The sequence below is a fragment of the Hyperolius riggenbachi genome, chromosome 3 (assembly GCF_040937935.1).
Source record: "Hyperolius riggenbachi isolate aHypRig1 chromosome 3, aHypRig1.pri, whole genome shotgun sequence".
Classification (NCBI taxonomy): domain Eukaryota; kingdom Metazoa; phylum Chordata; class Amphibia; order Anura; family Hyperoliidae; genus Hyperolius; species Hyperolius riggenbachi.
In genome coordinates, this window is record NC_090648.1 from 203344774 (window position 1) to 203369176 (window position 24403).

The 24403-nt window shown below is 44.9% G+C and overlaps 1 protein-coding gene across 1 annotated transcript in view; it reads right to left on the reverse strand.

The window, feature by feature from the left end:
- Positions 1-295: 295 nt before the first annotated feature.
- The window catches only part of MTMR10 (myotubularin related protein 10), a 107896-nt gene continuing 83788 nt past the window's right edge, over positions 296-24403 (reverse strand). Inside the window, exons 13-17 of the mRNA XM_068275583.1 lie at positions 21120-21289; positions 20334-20504; positions 16609-16791; positions 12874-12936; positions 296-6927 (exon numbers count right to left, since the gene is read on the reverse strand). Coding sequence (XP_068131684.1) covers positions 6325-6927; positions 12874-12936; positions 16609-16791; positions 20334-20504; positions 21120-21289 — 1190 coding nt within the window. The 3' untranslated portion in view covers positions 296-6324. The remainder of the gene's footprint in view (positions 6928-12873; positions 12937-16608; positions 16792-20333; positions 20505-21119; positions 21290-24403) is intronic.

Here is a 24403-nt window from a genome sequence, read left to right on the forward strand (position 1 = left end):
TGGCTTGTACACACAAGTCAATATTCAATACTGATCAACTTAATGGTGCGGGGGGGAAAAAAATCAGAATATCCACAGAGCCAAAGAAAATTTTGGTTCTAGAAATGGATGATATGGAAAACGAATCCATTTTCTTGGCCACTGAGCAATCAGACATGCTAAATCTCAGATAATTACGATAAATGACTCAGCAAAGTATAGGAAACCTCTTACTACTGGATAAAAACTCAGTTATTGAAGAAATTCAAAAGAAAAAACTTCAGTCCACATAAATGCAACATTTGTCTTTATTTAAAAAAAAAAATGATTTTTGATCTGCATTTTAAATACATCACATTCAGTAAGCAGTCACTACAGAGTACCAAGGTTATGACTCAGGTTTAATAATCTGCACTATATACAGGTTTTAATTTAAAGTTTAAAGGCACTTCTACATCTATATTATAAACTTAAGACTTATCTACAGCAGAGGTTAACAGTGCACATCATTTTAATAATTCATGAATTCTTGAAAATGCCAACTGGCATACCCAACGTTTTGGATGGCCAGCAATACACAAGAACAAATCTTCTACTGAGAGCCACCAAACTCTTTCACTAGTGTTCTGTACCAGCATAGACTAAACTAGTTAACACAGCATAATGATACTCTCACTTCAGGTACAGTATTGGTGTCAGTGTATAATAAACTATACTAAAAATAACTGTACCCACCTATTAAAAAAAAAAAACACTTAAGACGAGGGAAGGCTCTGGATCCTATAAAGCCTTACCGGTTCACTTGTTCCCCTGTTGCAGTGATCCAACTTAATTCTCAAGGAAGCCAGTAGGGGGTTTGAATGGGCTGCTGGCGGTGGAACGAACAGACCGAGAAAGGATCGGGAAGTCTCTAAAGGATTCAGTCATCCCTCATAAGTATGTAACTTTACTTTTTACTTCTAGGTGGGTACAATTACCCTTTCAGGTATGGAGCCCAGAAAAAACTAAACCATTTAATGATTTTTGCTTAGCCGCCTGTGCAGTAGTGTGAACCTGATCAAACTTGGCTTTTTCTGCTCAAGGGGGTCTGTGCTACTGCACAGGTGCAGTGCAGCCACACTTCAGTCTCATCACTAGATTGGCCTGGCTGAGGACGACAGGTGAAACCTCTTGAGGATCCAGAGGCTTCCCCCTCCTGCGTTTAGTACTGTATTCCAAATTGCCTGTAGTAAACCTTACAAGTTTGCTTTAATGAAAAAGTACTGGTTGGAACGATAAAGACCCTCCAAGATGACCCAAGCAAGGGGGTACAAAAAGATCTACACCAGAATTCCACACATCCTACCTCACTAAAATTGCCTGGATTTAGTTAACCTGTGCAGTGTTTTCTTAGCAGCCAATTTAAACAAACCGTGGCAGTGGGTCACCAGGTCTTTAGTAATCTTTATCAGAAATGAAAATACATGAGTATGCATACATACAATATCCTGCCCATAGTAGTTTACAGTTTTGGACTAGTAAAACTCTTCAAGTTTCCTTTATTTTTTTTCCAACAATACTCCCTGGGAAGGACCTATACAAAAGATACTGGTTGGCCTGTGTACTAGCTGTACACTATTCTGGCAGTCAGACTGTGCCACTGCCATTTAGACACTGCTTTTGAAAACAAAGGAAATCCTGAGATATTCCACAATGAGGAGTTGGACTAGTCCACAAGCTGTCAGATTAATACTCTGTACTGTAAGTGGCAGCTACATAGGAAGAAGTCATTTATAGTGCATTTTACTCTTAAGACACGTGACCTTATACATACACAGTACATGCATTTTAGAATGTATAATTTTTTCATGATAGTGGTTGTTGAAGGCTACTATGGCTATCATTCATAAAGCATTTCCACATGCAGAAATGCATAAAACAGCTGACTTTACCGAACACTCGGCAAAGTCAGCATTCATAAAGGCTCTTTCCGCATGAAAAAATTACATTACCGAGCAGAGTGATAAATCACCGCTTTGTGCAGTGATTATTGGAACAAATGTAGCAAAATGTTCATTCATAAAGATTAGAGCAAGCGGTGTGAGGTCGGGAAGTACCGCTCACTCTGATGTGGCGATACCAATGTAAGTGAATGGAGACACACAGACCTCCCAGGCAGCTGCAGCAGAGCGGAACACGGAGAAATGTATCAACTCGGCAGCTTCCGTGTCTCCGCAACCCTTCCGCCTGCCTAGTTTGGAGAATCTCCGCACTGCTACCGCACATGGATACATTTTTATGAATGCCCACCCAGAAGTCTAAAATACCGGCAGCTGTGTTTTCCCGCACTGATTCTCCAACAGCTCCTTTATGAATGATAGCCTTAATCTTGTTTTAAGCCATCGTTAACATTTTGGATTTGTATTCAATGTTTCCAGGCAAGCTTTGAAAGGTATTTTAGAAACTATGGAAAGGTGACTACATTACAAATGAGAACCACTAAGTAAAAGAAAGTACAGGGACATTGATGATTTTACTAGACAGCACTCCACCCACTAGTGTGTCTTTCACTGTAGGGGCCTAGGAATTCCCCAACCCTCACAATGCAATGCTTGGTAATAGAGTACCTACTGCTACATTAGCTGTGCTTATGCAACAACAGAGTCTCAAAGGCATTTATAGAAGTATCCTGTAGTTTCAGCTATTAACCTAACATGGCCACAGGTTCATTATAAATGTGCCTTTTAAAGCTTGAGCTTCAGACTAGCATTTTCAGGGTACGGTTAGAAATCGCCTGGGTTTGGGTCCTTTGACACAACTAGTTCACTAGGCAACTGGGGAAAAAAAAGGCCCACATTAATATAAGATTTACTATAATAAATGTATGTTAGAAAATAATCTACATTCCAGAAGGAATTAATTTGCTTGACTAATTTCTAAATTAAGAGATAAATTTAAACTTTAGAAGAAAAAAAAAACCAGAACTTTAACATACTGACTACTCTAGAACAATCCAGAGCTACAAAAATATATAAAACATTCAGTGATTTGATCCCCAAGCTCTAAAATTAGCATGTTATACTTTGTCTGGACCTATAAATCTGACAGCAAGAAAACCACAGAGAATACATTTGTGAAGAGGAGGCCACACAGTACTTCCAGAGTGCCATCAGAATACTCCTATCTGCCAGCGTAAGAAATGCTCCGATCTGGTAACAAGTTTCCAGTGATGACCATACTGACCCCGTATTGATGTTGGCCAGACCATAAGCACTACTTTCAATGTGTGCAATTAAGGGCTAGATTCTGCCATCAGAAAAAGCCAGCGCTCATCCACACTACAATAAAGTAAGGTCTAAATAACAGATTACTGCATACTATAAAAGTGCTTCCTAACATCCGTGGCCAGCGTAATCGGTCACGCCATTTCTGCAAAGTACTCACCAACCAGGTTAAGGTCCCACCCCTTCCCTCTAATGTTTACAGTGGCTTCTCAGATGATCATGCAGCTCTCCTCTGAGCTCCAGCTATCAGGTTTGCTCTATATATGTGACAGCATACAAAATGCATAGTGTGTACAAAAGACTCCTCCCAGCTGCATTATAGTGGTTTCATAAGCTACATATTCTAGTTCAACAACATATTTAATACAAAAATGCTTTTTAGGTAAACACTAGCATTTTTGCACATAAAAACTGAATTTGTGATCTAGATTTGCATTAAGAAATATGAACGGTACATTATTAAAGCCCAATTCTAGCTTCCTGATAAATGTGATAACATAAGACAGAGTAGCAAATATTAATGCTAAGACACAGCATTAGTTTCCCTGGTCATTGGTAGATGCACAGCCTCTTAGCTGAGTGCCTTGTGCTAACAGGGAACAGTGAACAGTATGTGTGCACAAGTATAGCTGTACTCAGCTGTGTCTACAATTCCTCCTCACACAAAGGACGACCCTAACCATCCTGTGCAAATATGAAGTGGCAACATAGGTGGAAAACAATATTCACTTCTAACTTCTGCCTTAAAGTATAACATTAATCAGAAAAAAGTGAACACTTTGGGCACTACAAGTCCAGATCACATGGAAGGCAGTCCCCTATATTTCCTGTAACATCGCTCTGTACCATCTGCTTAAAAAGCACTATGTCACTAATGAACATTTGTAAGAATCTGAATTAACACTCTCTAATTCTAGAAGTGAAGTATTATTATTCACAGTCTCGAATTCTAAAAGTAAAGTATTATTAGTGGACCAGTTGCTTCCCATGTCTATTTACTATTTCTTGCCTCATCAAAATAAAAACCATGCTTATCTGCAGTTTATGCTGAGAGGTGTCTTCATATGACTGTGCTTCTTAGGCTGATATGTGATTTTTAGTTTGGAAAATTACAATATATAACAGTTAGGCCCGGTTCACATTAGCGTTCGCTATCCGGATTTTCCGGATCTGATCCGGACCGCATACTGTACAAACGGAACGTACGTTCCGCATAGCAATGTAAAGTCTATGCGGACGTTCACACGCGTCCGTTCCGTACGTATCGGAGCCGGACCGGATCCGGACTCTTTTCCAACATGCGCTATTTTTTTGGGTCCGGATCTCCGGCCCACGCACCTGGACCTGAGCCTGACAGCACCATCCGGAACACAGAAACCAATGGGAAACGGAAGGCACAGAACACACTGCCTACACAAACCTGACGTTCTACCCCACTTCCTATGCGTATCCAAGCGGCCATTTCGGATGGGGACACATGGGCCAAGCATGTCTGGAGTGGAGCAGCAGTGACAGACGTGCTGGAGCTGCTTGGCAGAATGTCGGAGGTGGAGGTGAGGCCTACAGCGGAGGAACCTGATTGTACAGGTGCACCAGGTGCATCTTCTGCTGACCCCAACATTTTTTTATTTAAATTTAACTATTTTTTGCCCACTGATCCGGATGGCAGCCTGATGCATGCCTGATACAAACGGACCGGATCGGAACCGTACGGTTCTGATCAGGATCAGGTCAGGATCCGGTCCGTTTACTTGCCAAAACGCAAGTGTGAACGGGGCCTAAGGCTGGAATTCAACATGGCAGCATTTCCTGTTTTGGTATGAAAATTGGAGTTCATCAACTTGCAGTTTTGTTGGCCATAGCGTGATGAGAAATGTAGAAACAAACTGACATTAGCTACTGGGATTCAATGTTTTGAGTAGGATATTAACAGCTAACAGCCACCATGATGGGAAGTGTAGCTCTGCAGTTGGTGCCTGAGATAGCATCAGCCATTCTAGAGATCTACTGATAGGGAGGTACAGCAGAGCTAGACTGATGAGGTCATCAGCATAAACAAAACTATTTTAGGCTTTGTTTAAATTTCAATGCATGCAGTTATGCACCATAGTGCACATGCCCACTGAGTTGGGCCATATAATGCATACTCCTTTAACTAACCTGAATGGTGCTGTGAATCTTACAAATGCATTTGAACAGCTTGTCGCCATATTCCATAGCATGTGATGTGAACAGGGACGCTGAAATACACTGGCTGTACCAGCATCTAATGTAAAATATGCATTAAGCATCCAGCAATTAAATAGTGTTACTGATATTAAGGGCTCAGCAAGCCTCATGTATTAAAGTGTATAAAGTGAATGTCATCAGAGGAGAGTATGGAATGTGTATGGGGATTTTCTAGGAGCCGGATATCCCCCTTAAAGTGAACCGAGCAGCAATTTTAGCCCCCCAGGGCATCTCAACAGCACATTAAAAATGAATGCTTACAATGTGGCTTATTACTAAAAAAAAAATCTACCTCCTCTTCTTACATTTAAAAGTTTGTTAGAGGCTTTTACTGCCCAAATTCCATGGCGTGCTGTCGGCAGAAAGAGCAGCCAGTAAGGACTGCTGTAATTAGCAGTAGCAATGAGAAAACAACAGCTTTCAGCAGCGGGGGGGGGGGGGGGGGGAGATAGGACACTGTAATTCAACAGTTTAGAGAAGTCACACTTGATTACATTCATACCTACCCCAAGAAAAATAAGGGCGGGGGGGGGGGGGGCGGGTGTCAGTTCCTACAGCTATAAGAAATCAGGTCAAACTGCTGTAAAAAAAAAAAAAAAAAAAAAAAAGCTTCTTGTATCCCTTTAAGTGGTCTGGAAATAAAAGACCGGCAGCTTACATGGGACAACAACTCATTTTAAGGATTTCAGTTAAAGTCTAACCATATTCCCATAAAATGTGTGTGCAACTTTTTATGAAGTAAAAATAAAATAAACTTAGAAGGTCAGTGTTTGGTTAACGATAAAACAAACTGCAGCACTTTGTTCTGTGAATAATCCTTATACCATTGTGTAAGCCTTAGGTTAAACATTTCTCAGTCCTCATTTGCAAGCGTTTCGGTGGAAAGCCAAATTTTGGCACCATTCAAGAACTTGGTTAACGGAGTCCCCAGAATACTTCTTCGGCATAAGTTCCCAACTGGAGAGAAAGGGAAGGAAGACGAGAGGAAGTCCAAGCTTTCATAGCTACCGTGCAAGTCGTCTGCTCGGAAAAACATTCTGCTTTGTTCACTTTCTGGGGAGGTGGCCTGGGACAGCGGGTATGACCGATACTGCCGCAAGCTGGACTGCAGCATTTCAATCTCATCTGCCAACAGAGAAATTTTATGGAAAGCGGTAATAAAGCCGCCATGGTTAATTTGAGCTTCTGGAACCCATCTAAGGTAACAGAGTTTCCACAGTTTTATGTCTGGCCCATTTAGCCTTGGTAACAAGACCCCATGCAGGTCTGCTGGCTTAGAGAACCAGTCTCTGACATACTCTTCTAGTCCATTGTTCCTCGTTTCTGGAACATGGTGAACAAGGTCAGGCTTCAGTCTTAATATGAGAGAGTTCCTGCGTGGCATGATCTCTGGCTGTGGAAGAATGCCATTCTTCAAGGCTAGTGGCATCCCCCTCAATGTGGAGCTATAGTTCTTCTGGATGGAAAACAGGAGAAAGATTGTTGTTAGGCACAGATTGTACTGTATGTGGGGCAGCAATATACAAGCAGATAACTTGATGACACAAATACATTCCTCAAAGCTGGGCTAGATTGTGCCCTTACCAGGAAACATACTATGGGGAGTCTCTAAACGGCAGAAAATGTTATAGGGGGAAAAGAGCTTTTTTTTTTTTTAATGGAAACCTGAAGTGAGAGGTATAAGGAGGCTGCCATATTTATTTTCTTTAAAATACCAGTTGCCTGGCAGTCCTGGTGATCTCCTTGGTTGCAGTAGTGTCTGGCTAATCCAGTCAGAAACATTTGATCTGCATGTTTTTTTAGGGTCTATTGCTTAAGATATCAGAGGCAGAGGACAAGCAGTAAAGCCAGGCAACACATTGTTCGAAAGAAATATGTCAGCCACCATATCTCTCTCTTTCCTCCTTAAGGCTGGTTTCACAGTGGGACGTTACAGGCGCACGTTAGAGCAGCCTGTAACGCACCCCACCGCACAGCAATGAAAAATCAATGGGCTGTTCACAGTGCCCACGTTGCGTTACATAGTAACGCTGCGCCACCAGACAACGTACTGCATGCAGTACTTTCTAAGCGGCAGAGCCGCGTTAGACTGCTTGCACATGCTCAGTAACGTTGGGGAAAAGCGGAGAGCGGCCAGGCACATGGCTAATTAATATTCACTGCACTCAGTGACGTGCAGTCTTTACTTCCTGGAGCGGCCGCTCTGTGCAGCGATTGGCCGGCGGGACCATGTGATGCCGCACGCGCACAAGAGTACGCATCACAGCATCACGGACGCCAGAGTGAGCTTCACAACGCGGCTCACTCCGACGTCCAAAGCAGGGAGCACCAGGCGTTGTGTTAGGGGCACGTTATGAGACCATAACGTCCCCTAAAACGCAACGTCCTGGGGTGCAAGTAGCCTAAAGGTTGTTCGGAAAATTGGATTCACAGATTCTCTTTATGGGACATTCGCCATATACAGTTGCTGCAATTCATACAGATTTTAGAAGCCAGTCAGTTTAAACTTGCAGTTTTGCTTGCTAGATCGAAACTTCACCTCAGTCACACCCCCAGACCAGACAACAGGACCGGGGGAGGGGTGGGTCTGCTCCTCTCCCCATCCTGCACTTTCCGTGTCCTCACACCACCTACCTCTCTACAATTCACATCATTCGAGGCCCACACCATCCGCCTCTACCACCCCCTCCCTGCCATTGTTGCGGTCTTATACCGTCCTCCGGGCTCCACCCCACAATTTCTCGATGACCTTGCCTCCTGACTCCCTCACATCCGCTCCTCTGACCTCCCCACCATCATCCTTGGGGATTTCAATATTCCCATTGATGAAGCCCAGAACTCCGCTGTGACCAGGCTACTCACCATTGCCAACTCACTTGGACTAGTACAACACACCAACACCACCACTCACACTGCAGGTCACACTCTCGACCTTATATTCACTAAATCCACCACCATTGCAGACCTTGACATCGCACCCTTTCCACCCTCAGACCATCACCTTCTCAACTTCAACCTCCTCACGGAAGGCACCTCCAAACTACCCACCCACCCAGTCAATGGCAGCGAGACCTACGCAAGCTCAACCCTAGCGTCCTTGCTGACCCCCTCCATGCCCTCTCCTCCACTCTCCCCACCCTAACCTGTCCTGATCTTGCTGCAGCTCAGTATCGCCAAACTCTCTCATCAGCCCTAGAGAAAGCTGCTCCACCAATATTTCGCCGCAACCGACCACCTAACCCCCAGCCCTGGCACACTACCCATACTCGCAACCTTCAGAGGAAAACATGCGCCACTGAACGGAAATGGAGGAAAACTAGACTTAACCAGGATTTCCTACAGTACAAGACCAACCTGCTGCAGTTCCACACTGCCCTTGCTCATGCGAAGCAAGAATACTTTACCAAGCTCATCGGAGCACAAGCTTCCAACCCCCGGCGCCTTTTTGCCACTTTCAACTTCCTGCTTAAACCTACCCCACCCCCACCCTCCGTTTCCTCCCTCTCTGCCACAGATTTAGCCACTTACTTCACCAACAAAATTGTCTCCATCCGCCAGGAAATATCCAATCTCAAATCTTCACCTCCCAACCAGCTCCTCCTCCACCCTATCCTCCCCTCACATCCTTCACTCCTACTACCACCGAGGAAGTCATCCACCTACTGCAAACTTCCCAGTACTTCCCCCCCCTTGACCCCATCCCTTCTGATTTACTCCAGCCTCACTTCACTGAATTGGCCCCAGTCCTTACTACCCTGTTCAACCTCTCCCTATCCACAGGCACCTTCCCCTCAGACTTCAAGCAGGCCACTGTACTACCCCTGCTTAAGATTCGCCCTTTCCTGACCTCTGCCACCACCAAACTCCTCATCCATGCCATCATAATTTCCCACCTTGACTACTGCAATGCCCTGCTGTCTGGTCTCCCTATGACCCGAACAGCCCCACCGCAGTCCATCATGAATGCGGCAGCCAGAATTATCCACTGCTCCTATCGCTCCACCACGGTGGATCCCCTCCTTGAATCCCTCCACTGGCTTCCTATCCAGTCCAGAATCAGATTCAAGATACTGTCTCTGACCTACAAATCTGTCCACAAAACCTGTCCAACCTACATTTCCGATCTTACTCAGAGGTACACACCTAGCCGCTCACTCCGCTCTTCCAATGAACTTCGCCTAACCGCCCCCCGCATCACCCAGTCCCATGCACGCCTCCAGGACTTCTCAAGAGCTGCTCCAACACTATGGAACTCCCTACCTCCACCCATTAGGGCAGCCCCCTCCAACATCTTCAAGAAAGCCCTCAAAACTCACCTTTTCACTCTGGCCTACTACCCCTCACAAGTGCTCTAAACCCACAGCTGAACTCTGGTCCCCTACCTTCCGTGTCCCTACCTCTCCCTCTAGATTGTAAGCCTTTGGGCAGGGTCCCCCTCCTTTTGTGTCCTACCTGATCATGCACCTCCATTACTGTGAAACCATGCTATGCATCTGCGTGAACCTAACTTGCCTAATCTCCATGCTCCCCTCCAGTGACTGACTAAGCATTACCTTGTACTCATACTGTGCTGCATGAACTGGTCTTTCTTGTATTCAGGTATTGTTATTTTGCTGTATGTCACCCCTAAATATTGTATGTATCCCTATTTATTGTCCAGCGCTGCGTAATATGTTGGCGCTTTATAAATACGATAAATAAATAAATTTATTGCAGAATACTTTAATAGATTTCTTAGATCAATAATGCAATTCAATAGCCTCACTGAGTTTCCCGTGTAATGACTGCAATGCAGAGGTTGGTAAGTCCCCAGCTGAGAGGTTTATCCCTTTACTGTTGGAAAGCCCCAACCACTGTAGAAGTGCTTCCCTTTGTGTCTGAATCTCCTCAGATCTTGCAAACGCAAGACATTACCCCTGTGTGACAGTGGCTAAAGTCCCATTACAGGCCTGTCAGCGGCTGCACAGCAGTCCTCTCCTCACACATGCCATGTGACAGTTATTCTCCCAGCCAAACAGGACTGTAAAAAGCCTCTGAGGCTAGAATCCAGTCTGTTCTGAGCAACATATTCTGCAGCTCTCATGCAATCTGCTTAGCAGGACTCCACCTGGAGCTCTTAAAGGACCACTATCACACAAAGTAACATTTTAAAATACACAAACTCATTCAAACAAGTATGTTTCTTACCTGAGTAAAATGAGCCATAAATTACGTTTCTCCTATGTTGCTGACACCTACAGGAGGTTGTATGAATCTGACAGAACAGACAGGTTTTTGGCTACTCTATATCCTCATGGGGGGATTCTCAGCATGGCCTTTATAGTTTATAAAAGACAATCTTTGAAAAGGATTTATACAAATATGCTGGCCAGCCTCCCTGCACACAACTGCCATTCAAGTGCTTTTGAAAATAAACAAAACCTTGAGAACAACTGCCATGAGGAGATGGGCTAGTCCAAATCATGTTGGTTCTGTCACATTTCTACTTCCCACTGTAAGTGACAGCAATGTAGGGGAGTATGGCTCATTTTACTCTGGAAAACAAAAGTTTGCTTTCTTAAAACAGAAATAATTTGCGATAATGCAGGTTGGAGTGAGATTGAGATGTCTCCCAGAGCAACACTGCTGAATATATGCAAATTAACCATTGTCGTCCTTAGAAGCTAAACACCTCCAGATCCGCTGGAATGCAATGATATATGATATCAGCTTGTTAATTTGTACAGAGCCATAATAATCTAACATGCATACAGACTGTTTTGGATTGTTTGATCCTCATCAGTGCATGGCATAGATGGAGGGTAAAGGGGGTCTCTAGATTGTAAGCCTTTGGGCAGGGTCCTCCTCCTTTTGTGTCCTTCCTGATCATGCACCTCCATTACTGTAAACCCATGCTATCCATTTGAGTGAACCTAACTTGCCTAATCTCCATGCTCCCATCCAGTGACTGACTAAGCATTACCCTGTACTCATACTGTGCTGTGTGATCTGGTTTTCTTGTATTGTCATTGCTGTATGTCACTCCTAAATATTGTCTGTAACCTAAACTAATGTCCAGCGCTGTGTAATATGTTGGGGCTTTATAAATACAATAAATAACAATAATGGGAGGGTAAAGGCAATGAAGCCAATGCTTGTCAGCTGTTTCTGTGCGGTACCTAGACTTTCACTAGTGCTCGACATGGCAGTTGAGATGCCTCCACCACACTGAATCGTATCCAGCAGGTGGGAAGCTGTGCAGTACCTAGACATTCACTAGTGCTCGACACGGCAGTGGAGATGCCACCACCACACTGAATCGTATCCAGCAGGTGGGAAGCTGTCCAGCACCTAGACATTCACTAGTGCTCGACACGGCAGTGGAGATTCCACCACCACACAGTCGTATCCAGCAGATGGGAAGCTGAACCATCCGACAAGCACACAGTTCAGCCTCCGGTGTGAAATAGGTTTTACTGCAGCACTTCTCAGGGCACTTTATGTCAACTGTACCCTCTGAGGAGCAGATCATCTAACCCTACCCTAGTCTAAGGCTGATTTCAGGGGAGCCAATTAAGATACCAATTTAGATGAGTGGAAGTGAACATAAGAGTGCTTGGAGGAATCTCATTTCATGCAGATAGATTTTTGGCTAAGATTTCCACCTGGAACTCTGGCCCAGGCGGGAGTACTGGTCACCTCCCCACCCCATATGGCAGTTTACTTTTATAGGTGCAGGCCCGTTTCTAGGGCCGTGCGGTCTCCTCTTCTCTTCATAGCCGCTGATACACACACTGCTTCCTGTTTAGCCGGAAGCAGCGTGTGTATCAGCGGCTGTGAGGAGAAGACAGAAGAGGAGACCGGCGGCGATTCGAACCAGGGAGGCGAGTTGCCCTCCCTACACAGCACTTCCCTACAGTCAGAGTCAGACTCTGAGGAGGGAGCACGGAGGGCGGCCCGCGGCGAGGAAGGGATGGAGAGGTCGGGCTGCCCTCCCCGCGGCTGACTCCCCCCTCCATACTGGGGAGCACCTACCTAAGCTAACCTATACTGGGGGGCACCTTCCTATCTAACCTGTATTGGGGGCACCTACCTACCTAGCCTATACTGGTGGCAACTATACTGGTTACCTATATTGGAGGCACCTACCTATCTAACCTAGGCTGGGGGCAACTATTCTGACTCCCTATATTAGAGGCACCCACCTAGCTAACCTATACTGGGGGCAACTATACTGGGGCACCTATGCCTGGCTACCTATACTATGCCTGGCTACCTATACTAGGGGGAACCTATAGCTGGCTACCTATACTGAGTGCAACTAGACCTGGCTAACCTATACTGGGGGGAGGGGGGGGGGGGGTTGACTGCGGACTGCTAAAGGTCATGTCTCTTTTGCTGCTCATACTTGTTCCACACTCACATTTGGCTTGATACTCAAGTGTGACTGCTCTGGTACACTCCGTGTTGTCTGCGTCCCCCAGTGCTGCATAGAAGAAAGAAAAAGGGGAAAGAAGAATAAGAATTCAAACAAAAATTACATTGATTATATAGGAAACACAGCAAAGACAGTTGTTAAAAACTATGCATTTTCTGCATGCAGGCATCCTAAGCAAGTCTTTTTCAAGAAGGGTGCAAAAAGTCTTAAGGCCGGTTACACACTCAAAACGTGCAGGAGAACGGCTCCTGCAGGCGTTGCGGCGTGTCAGGAATCTGCGGTGCGATGCTGAGTAGCGGCGGTAGTAATTTATTTATCCAGAGGGGAAGCGCCGATTCCAGACGATAAAATGCACTGGAATGCGTCGTACCACAACGCATCGAAACGCAGCGTCGGGTGTGAAAGGTAAAATGAAAGTCTATGGACTTTCCTTTTACCTTGGTTAACGCAACTTTCAGTAAACACCATTATAAGTTTATCACTTTAATTTGTGCTGCAAACTGATGCCTCTTTGAAAGGTCCCCTACCTCTGAGCCTTAATAGATAGGATCTGGTGGATATACTACAGCAGGCTTTCTCAACCAGGGTTCCCTGGAACCATATGGAACACATTTCATACAAATTCAAGTCAGACTCCATGTGTTTGCCCAGATTTGGTACCATTGAATCGTGATTTTTTTTTCCCCCTGAGCCAGATATCTAGTCCTTAGGTTCTTCTGCTGTATTTATAGAGCTAAAATCCTTTATAGTTAACCTCTTTCTTTCTGGAGTAATGAGTTACTACCAGTGGCATACCTACCCACAAGGCTGCAGGAGCTCCCCGCCCTGAATGTAGCCATGCTTAGGGGTGCCGCTGCGTGCTCAGCTACTGTGTTGCTCCACTTGGGACTTTTTTTTTCATATTCTGGCAAATAGCTGCAGGCAGTGCAGGGGACTGTACTACTTCCTACACTAGATGTGGTACCCGGTTTCCAACTCGTCCCCTCCCCCCAAAGTAAAGTTATATAGCAAATAGGTTTACCCTAACTTTCTACAGATTACATAATTATGAGACAGACTGTCCTCAGAGAAGCTCAGAATCTAATGCAGTCATAGTTTAGTTTAACCACTTGCCGACCGCACGCTTATACCGTGCGTCGGCAAAGTGGCAGCTGCAGGACCAGCGACGCAGTATTGCGTCGCCAGCTGCAGGCTGATTAATCAGGAAGCAGCCGCTCGCGCGAGCGGCTGCTTCCTGTCAATTCACGGCGGGGGGCTCCGTGAATAGCCTGCGGGCCGCCTACGGTCGGCTCGCAGGCTAAATGTAAACACAAGCGGAAATAATCCGCTTTGTTTACATTGTACGGCGCTGCTGCGCAGCAGCGCCGTAAGGCATATCGGCGATCCCCGGCCAATCAGCGGCCGGGGATCGCCGCCATGTGACAGGGGACAGCCTGTCACTGGCTGCACAGGACGGATAGCGTAGTGTGCAGCCCGGTTCACCAGAGGGGGCCAGGTAGGAGAGGGAGGGGGGGGGATTTCGCCGCGGAGGGGGGCTTTGAGGTGCCCCCCCCCCGCAACACCTGGCAGGCAGGAGCGATCAGACCCCCCCAGCACATCATCCCCCTTTTTGGGTAAAGAGGCGCCCTGGTTGAGATAAAAGCGTCTAAAAACAGCTTAAAACAAAAAGATAATATGAGGTGGCTTACCTCAATAACGAAATCTTTGTCTGTAACAAAAGATTTTTATTTAGCACAGGCAACGCGTTTCGCAGGTCTGAGCCCGCTTCATCAGGCCAATAAAACTGCCAAATGACTGGGTAGATACAGCATAGGGAGCCTCCCTATGCTGTATCTACCCAGTCATTTGGCACTTTTATTGGCCTGATGAAGCGGGCTCAGACCTGCGAAACGCGTTGCCTGTGCTAAATAAAAATCTTTTGTTACAGACAAAGATTTCGTTATTGAGGTAAGCCACCTCATATTATCTTTTTGTTTTAAGCTGTTTTTAGACGCTTTTATCTCAACCAGGGTGCCTCTTTACCCAAATTGTGCTTAGTTCACACCCACACACTCAGTGTTTGAGGGGTGGTGACAGATCACCTCTGGGTCCACCACAGTGGATACCTGTCCCTGTTTTTCCAAGGAGAGCGACCACATCCAGGTCCCAGCTGGGACAACCCCGAGTGGAGTCGGGTTCATGGTCTCCACCTGCTTCTTACGGTCGGTTGCCCTTTGCAACCCCCCTTTGTGAGTAGTATTCCTTTTAATTCGATTCTTCATTGTATACAGACATATTACACTATTGGGCTCCCGTTTTTGTCTCCTATATTTTTTTCTCTGCAAGGTGCCGAGACACCCCCACTGCATTACATCATCCCCCTAGTGGGGAAAAAAGGGGGGCGATCTGGTCGCTCTGCCTGCACCCTGATCTGTGCTGGGGGCTGCAGAGCCCACCCAGCACAGATCAGCTAAAACAGCGCTGGTCCTTAAGGGGGAGTAAAGGGTGGGTCCTCAAGTGGTTAATGTCCTACCATATTATGGTGTATGTACTGTATATACTCGATTATAAGCCTAATTTTTCAGCACAAAAAATGTGTTGCAAAGTTACCCCCTCGGCTTATAGGCAAGTCAGTGGAGCAGAACGGAGGGTGGAGCAGGTTTTGGTACTGGTAGAGAAGCATAAGGATCATGCACTAGTAATCCTGCTCTGGCCATCTGGCTCCCTGCTGTGTCCGTGCCCCATCCCCTGCAACATGGTGTGCAGCGTGCGCTTCTCAATACTACCTGTGTCCCCCAGCATGTGGAGCAGAGCATGCCAGCAACTTCTCAGAGGTGCAATGAACCGGAATTATTCCTTGTTGGCATCTTGAGACACAGCTGTATTATCCTTGGGGTACATCTGGCTATGGGGAGGGGAGCTGGCTTGTACTGGGGCACATCTGGCTTCTGTGGAGGGGGCTATACTAAAGAGTGGGCTTATACGCGAGTCAATCAGTTTTTACTATTTTCTTAGGGAAAAGAGAGTACCTTGCCTTATGCACGGGTCGGCTTATATGCGGGTATTTAGCACTGACATCTGCAGCACTTTAGAGTACATAGTAATGTAACAGACTGTCCTCAGAGAATCTCACAATCTAATCCTATCATAGTCCTAGTCTAAGGTCCTACCATATTATTATTGTGTATTTATATAGCACTGAAATCTTCTGCAGCACTGTATAGAGTAAAGAGTTTCATAACGCTTACCCCAGCCACATGCTGATGACTGCTTTTCCCCCCAAATTGCCACAAAATTTGCAGGAACATGCTCAGCTCATCAACCCTCCAATCCCAAAAAATTGTTGATTGGATGAGGGAGGGGTGTGTGTCTGTAAATGGTCAGCGCCGGGTTTCAAATTCCCTAGGTACGCCATTGGTTACTAATACCTGTATTCTGTGTGATTGGATTTGTTTCTTAGTGACCCACTGCTTTGACCACTTGTTATGTTTATTTTGCTTGCAACACCGTGTCTTGCCTGTTATGTTTAAAAAACAAAAATGAGTACAAATTTAAAGTAACAAAAAAAAAAGTAATAGACCCACAAGGCTGGAAGATACGGGAACCACTGTACACAAACAGAAGAAGATTGACCTGATTTTAGAAAGAAGAAACTGGCACTACACATACCTTCATAACAATTACATCATTGTCAATGAATTGTGCAAATTGCTGGAAGCCTTTTTCATCAGCTCAATTTACCTTTGATCTCTTAAAAACTTTTGCATTTCCATTCTGTACATTGGGCACACTCTTTCCGATGTACAAAGGGTTATTGAACAGAGAGCGATCTTTTGCTGAAAACTGCAGAGCCCAGTTCCACACAGAGGGGAATTTCAATCCCTTTTCATCCCCCAGTTGAATATTTTTCCCTATTGCGAATTCCTGGAAGGGAAGATGTACAGGAACTACCGTAAATAATCAATATAAGGAAACCTAGGCCAAACCAAGCAATCATTGTAGATCTTAAATTAGATACAAACAATGAGCTGATAGAATTTTTTGCGGAAATTTTATGCAACTTGAAGATGCTACGGCATGTGAATATGTCATTTTCAAGATTCATACATTAGCATAAGTTACCATTACACTTGCATCAGTTCAGATTTATCTCATGGCTCATCCTTAGCAATTATAGTAGGTGCCCAATTTTACAATGTAAAATTGCCCCACATCTAACAAACATTTCCTCTTCCTTTGCCAAACACTAACCATGCACTCAGCCTATATACCAAGACTAATTCCCCACTCACTTCTGCCATATATAACCACGCATCAGCCCTTTTTCAAGTACTAACTTGCCCGCCTTCCTCTGCCAAACACTTGCCATGCATGCCCCAGCCCCTTTTTCAACACTAATCTTCCCATGCTCCTCTGCCAAACACTAATCGTGCCCCCAAGCCCCTTTCTCAACACTAACCTTTCCAGCCCCCTCTGCTAAACACTAATCCTGCCCCCAGCCCCTTTCTCAACACTAACGTTCCTATCCTCTATCAAACATAAACCATGCCATATCTCCATACATTTGGATGAAAGACAAGTCTCAGGGGTGCTGTCTAAGGATTTCTTGGGAAATATTCATAGAACAGAATGGCTACACTTATTACCCTACGTATTAATGTATAGAGTTCTGCAGCAGCAAGCTAAATCCTTGCATAGATAGGTCATCAATGGAAAAGATCTGCCACCTGCTGCATGCTTCTAGGCTGTGTTCCAGCTAGCTTGAGAATTCCACTGGAAAGAGAAACAATACAAAGGGAGGGGAAGGGAAAAAGAGCATACCTAAAATGTGTACAAAGTAAAAAGAAAAGGACTGATACAACCACCAAACAATGAAAGGAGCTCAATAGATTATATGGCTGGTGGTGACTGCAGTTTGCTCCAGCAACCAAAGCTTATGTATATCCAAACCAGTCTTGGCGTAAAAGACCTACTTTGTGTTCACAGATGCCATTAGCTGCAGAGTTCTGGAACACAGCCCAAGTGATGAGCCTTGTAAGATTGCATATATTGAATCCTAGGCTCCTTAAGTAAGCATTCACTGGAGAATTTAATATACAGTACTAAAGCCTTTACTAAACAGACCCAAAAAGGGTTTAAGACAGGTTTGTCCTCTGGAGAAGAGGTATTGGTTTCTCTTGAAATGCCTGTCCAATTCAGTTCAAGCGCCACTGCACTTTGCATTAAACACTCCAAAATTATTTGATTAACAGGAAAGCCTTCACCACACCTGGTCAAATGCTATTCACTAGATCGTTAGACCACCATGGTCTAGTCACGCATTGGGGATATTCCCAGGTCATCCCTAACCTTCAACGATCAGTACATTCCACTCCAGAGGGCTTCTTGCAAGAAAGTGGAGTGACACTTGAAGTGAATTGGACTTGTAACCATATATAGCAGGGCACGCACCCTACCTGTTAACAAGACTACAACCTTAGGGAGCTGTTGCGCACCAATATATTTTACCAATTTTCTTGAAATGCATTGGTTCTGTTGACTTTTATTTGCATTAGGTCCCAGGTCAGGGTGATGCACTGTTCCTGAGTTAGGGAGCATTGAAGGAGAGGTGTCTCCTGAACCTGGCTGCAGAGAGTGTGTTTAGAGGAGTACCGGACGAACCAGAAACAATCATCACAGACAAACTAGGCGATCATCAACAGTGCACCTGGGAGGCCACCTTCCTCCTCCTTCAGACGAGTCTGTTTTCATGAATCTCGAGTTCCTGGTATCGCGCATTACAGCAGAAGAGGGAGAAGCCAAGGTATGCATCTTCATCTTCTGTCCCTGGATGTCTTACTGGCTGGCACTGGAGACTCAATTCGAAGAAATGTGTCCTCTGCAGCCAAGTGCGGGCGAGGGACACCCTTCCTTCAAAATCCCTTAACTTGGGAAGGGGGCATTGCGCCAACTTGGGACCTGGATCAACAGAAAGCCAGGACTGCTTTCCTAAAATTGTAAGATCTTGCCAGGAGAGTAAACAGAATTTTAACCGGGGGTTGCAAAACTCAGTCGACAGGATAATACACACTTATCAAAACTTCTAAATTCTCCAGTGAATGCTTACCTTTAGTGTCCTGCAATCCAATAAATGGCATCTATCCAAATCTCATCATCTGGGGTCAGGGGCGTAGCAATAGGGGTTGCAGAGGTTGCGACTGCATCGGGGCCCTTCCCTCAACTACAGTATCAGCTCTCTATTGGCCCTGTGCTCATAATAATCACTTCTATAGATATATAGAATTGTGGTAATCATTAACAAGCTGTTCCCCATCCCTTTCTTGCACCTCTGACACTGTAGTTGCCATTGGGAGAATTTGGTGCACCATATCAATTGTTATGTATAGAGTGCTTGAGGGCCTCATTGTAAAATTTGCATCGGGGCCCACAGCTCCTTAGCTACGCCACTGTCTGGGGTATGCTGTAGCATTCTACAGCTAGTGGCATTTGAGAACACAAGATGTGCAGTTTCTATAGGTGGTCTCTTGCAGCATACCTGCTTGGCTATACATATCTTTGTTGCTAGACATAACTGGCGAGACACTGACAGCCCTATAATTTGGTGAGCCCTGTCCTTGTACAGGTCATATTGAAGGTATCCATATTTTACCTTTAGATGTGCTCCTAAGGAGCAGCTCCTTTTACCTTCTCGTCACTTTTCTGTACTGTACAGTTTTAGCACCTATACCTCTAATAGATGCACAAATTGATGGCAGGTCTTTCACTGGCTACACTGGGAAGATTGCAAGCAGTTTCTCCCAATCTCAGGTTTTATCCCACTAAACTGGCAAAGGAAAGAGAAGAGAACAGTAATGGGCTTTCAGTGTTAGGTGTTAGATTCCCAAAGGCAAAGTTTGGTATTCTCCATTTTACAACATGCTCCCAGGTTCTGATCCAATCAGGCTCTACTAAATTGCATGCAATTGTGTTGCCAACTCCAAGCTTTATCTAGCTTTTAAACTTCAGTCACTGAACAGATAATTCATGATTGTTTTGGGTGAGCCTATGATGTCTATACATTACTCATTTTCCCATACACATTAATTCCTTACTAGGGAAAGGGCAAGAGCATTGTTTGGATTGTTTCAGCCAATTCCAGTTGTATTCCCTCTAATATTCCTCCTCCCATTTCCCATGGCACAGTACACTGCAGTGTCTCTTTGCAGAGATGAGTGTGGAAGTCTATACTCTGATTGCTGTGCAGAACGGAGATATTCATAAAATCCTGACTATCAGGTTTCTGAGACTGATTAGCATTGCCAAGTAGGTAATCACTGCATACGATATCATTAGCCTCCCACTTTGTAACAATTACAATAACAGGTATATTTTTTGGTAACCACTCTTTTAAATTTAAGAAATTTAAGTTAAAGGTTCATCACATCAAATAAGAAGACTTGGTTGAGCAGTGATGGAGTCATACTCACCGTACTTTGTTGGACACGTTGGTGGGGACAGTTGAAGAGAAATGTTCCAAAGAGTGAGATGTTTGTACTGTCATGTAACACAGTCAAATAGGTCTCTGTAAACTGAAAGGCTGCTGGGTACTGCTCCTGCAGCTGCCAAACACAGTCCAAGAACAAGACAAACAGGGGGCACTACAGAAGAGAAGCAGGTGTTAGATCAAAAACAGATTAATGGATTCACTGTCAAATAACAGGTTACATTTCCATCCCTATGCTTATACACTGACATTATACTGGTTTTTAAGCAGATATGGTTCCACAAAGAGGAGAAATATATTCCTCTGACTAGTTCCTTTCATGTAGCATTCATCTTGGAACTGGTCAGGTAGCACAAGTCTTGACATGAATACAGAGGTGTTCCAGCTACAATAAACAAAATATATTTTGGTTTGTCTATACTATAACGATGTACTGTTCTATTTTGGGGTCTAGATATATACTTGCTTTGGTGCCAATAGATGAAGTTTTAAAATGTCATAGATATAAGAATATGGCTAAATATCTACAAATACTTGCATTATATATTCAGAAGGTTATCAGTAACATTAAAGATCAGCAAAATAATGATCACACAATATACATTTATTATACTGCAAGCTATGTCTATTGGCCATAAAATCACTGCAACCTATTCTGCTGAGCAGATCTACTCTGGCTTCTGCTGACTCTCCCAAACCAAGTTTATTACAGAAACAGCATTATGGCAGTAAGGTAGACGAGAAATCACTTTGTATAACTGTGCTGTACCTCCTTGTCAGATTTTCTTAAGTGGTTGCATCTGTCGAGAAATGGATATCCAGCCATGACCCACTCTTTCTGTATAAGACTCTGAAATCCAACAATGGTCCGGAAATACGGGTCTGACATCAGCTGGACAAGAGAGGCCACGAGGCAGCTGAGATCCCGGCCTTCCTCCTCTGCAAACACACACACATGAAAGCAGCTGTCAGAGCAACCACTGCATCACATCACTGGCGTGTGGCCAGATCTAATCTGCAGAGTACATGACAAGCATTCGTAAACATGCAACTAAAGATTTAAAATATTTCCACGGAAACTAGTGAGAAGTAGAAACTTGCTAGCACTGGCACTGTCAAGACAAGAATCAGAGTTTATTAAATAAAACAATTATAAAAAGCATTGCAAGTACTGAGAGATGTAGGTGCTTGGAGCCAAAGTACCAATCGGCGAATCCCTGCAGGCCTTCCAGGAATTAGCGGTGAGCCACCAGACATAAGGAGACCACTTCTCCCCAAAAAGTCCACCAAAATGACAAAAAAGACCAGGGCTCAACCAAACAGTGCTTATCGCATATAAAGCTTAATTTGTCAGAAGAATACACAGAGAAACACCGTTGACACCTAAGAAAGGGAGGACTAGCCCTTCTGTAAAAAGCATTGATATTTACCTAGGGCTTCTTCCAGCCAGGGACACATAGCTATTCAGTTGATGACGCAGGGACACTTGCATTTTATTGTATAGGATAGCTTCCTTTATGGTTATTTCCAAAATATTGTCATTTCTGGTTTAACTGTGTTACTCTATTTCTCACATGTTAAGAAGCCCGTTGAATACACAAATACCGTATTTTTCGGAATATAAGACGCACTTTTTCTCCCCCAAAAATAGGAAGAAAAAGTGCCTGCGTCTTCTATTCCAAAAGCAGGGAATCCCAGACCTCAGAACCGCCTGCCGATGCCAACCGCCGATCCGCCGCATTGTCGGGGACTCCCTGCCTTGTCCCCCTGTGTGGTCTGCCGATCCGCTCCCCCGGTAACAATAACTGCAGAGCAACTCACCTTTCTATGGATTCCAGCGTTGTGTAGTCTGCTATGTGGTCCTCCGCCTCCAGCATGTCAGCTACACCTGTAAATGAAAAGTAAGCGCAGAGACGCTCACCTACTCAGCGGCAGCCGCGCGGTGGCAGCACGATCTGCAGACATCTCTCCCGGGAGGCTTCCCCTAGTGACGGCTCCTGCTAATGACTCATTGAGTCATGGGGAATGACTCATTGAATCATTAACAGGAGCCGTCACTAGGGGGAGCCGCGCAGCTTCCCCCAGAGACGGCTCCTGTGAATGATTCAATGAGTCATTCCCCATGACTCTGAGTCATTAGCAGGAGCCGTCACTAGGGGAAGCCTCCCGGGACCAAGATGTCTGCAGATCGTGCTGCCACCGCGCGGCTGCCGTCTCGGCCTCCCGGGACCGAGATGTCTGCAGATCGTGCCGCCGCCGCTGAGTAGGTGAGTGTCACTGCGCTAACTTTTCATTTACAGGTGTAGTGCTGTCATGCTGGAGGCGGAGGCCCACACAGCAGACCACACAGCGCTGGAATCCATAGAAAGGTGAGTTGCTCTGCAGTTATGGTTACCGGGGGAGAGCTCGACATGGGGAGGGGGGGGGGGCAGAGGACAGGATGGGGACTGGGGGGGGGGGGGGGCACACACATGGACATGCACAGGAGGGGCACACACAGGAGGACAGGAGGGGGACACAGGGACTGGAGGACCACACAGGGGGGTGAAGGGGACACAGAAACACACACAAGGGGGGCAGGAGGGGACACAGGCACACACAGGGGGACAGAAGTGGACACAAGGGGCCTGGAGGACCACAGAGGAGGGCTGGAGGAGACACACAGGACATGAGGGGACACATGGGGCAAGAGGATCACACAAGGTGGCAGGAAGGGATGCCACACACAGGGGGACAGAAAGGGACACATAGTGGACACAAGAGGACAATGGTGAGAACATGTACTGTACAATACGCTCCTGGAATATGGACGCACCAGGTTTAGTATATACTGTATACATTTTTTCCCAGATTTTTGCCCTCTAAACCTAGGTGCGTCTTATATTCCAAAAAATACGGTACTTCTCATAATGTTTGTAAAATGCAAGGTAATCAATATTGTAATTTTTTCCATCTTTATTCTCTCAATAAAAATTATTGATAAGTAAAAATAAATACTTTATTTTTTTCAGTTTAAGGGACTGCAGCAAAACCCCACCTTTGATTAAAAATCAAATATCATCATACATTGTGACAGAAACATAATTTAAGTGTTGTGATAAATGGGAGAACTAGAACAAAAAAAAAAAATTAGAGTTTTTTTTTTATCTACAGCAGCACTATTTTAAAACTAGAATGGGTAAAAACTAAGAAATGTATTGTTTAATGTTTAGGTCTCCATATCTGCTGTATAAAGCATAAAAAAATAAAACACACACACACACTGTATCACTTAGTAGTCTTAAGTAGTGGTAAAGTTATTGCTGATTGCACAGGGACATAGCTAAAATGTTAAAACTGCTCTGGTCCTTAAACCGCATGCGCAGAGGGCCTCGACTGACGTTACTGAGCCTTTTACCGGGGCTGATCGTGGCTGAACGGCAGACTGTGGGAGGACAGCGAGGGACTCGCACGTGCTTATGGGGCTGGAGGAAGCCCTGGGTAAGTATTGTTTCCTCTTATTAAGTCAGTGCTGGTACACTTTAAGGGGGTTTTGTAGGTCGGTACTGAAGTGGTTAATCATTGTGTGTTTAGACTTCTTACGACTAGTATATGTGGCTACTGCTGTATTGAAATAATTAATGGGCAAGTCCAGCCACACATCTAAAAACAACAGTGGATACAAACACAGACATTGCTTTGCCTGGAAAAAATAGCAAAGTAATAGTTTTGTGATGCACCCAACCCTGTATAAAAACATTGAACAAGTAGGGGGAAACACTGTGCGAGTACAGTCTTTCAGCACCGCAGTTTCAGAACTGTGCTTTGATTTATCTGGTTAGTGTTATATTGGCTTTTCAAAAAACCTTTGCCAAGGCCTAATCTTCACCTGCATATGCCTAACCTTAAAGTGCTACCAAACCAAAGCTTGGGTACAAAATCAGATACTTACCTTAAAGGAATACTATCGATACCCAAGTGTTCTAAAATGACAGTGTACAAATAATGTCTAAGTAGCTGTGTAAACATTTTCCTACTTTTCATGTTAAATATCAGAGGCAAAAGCTGTAATTT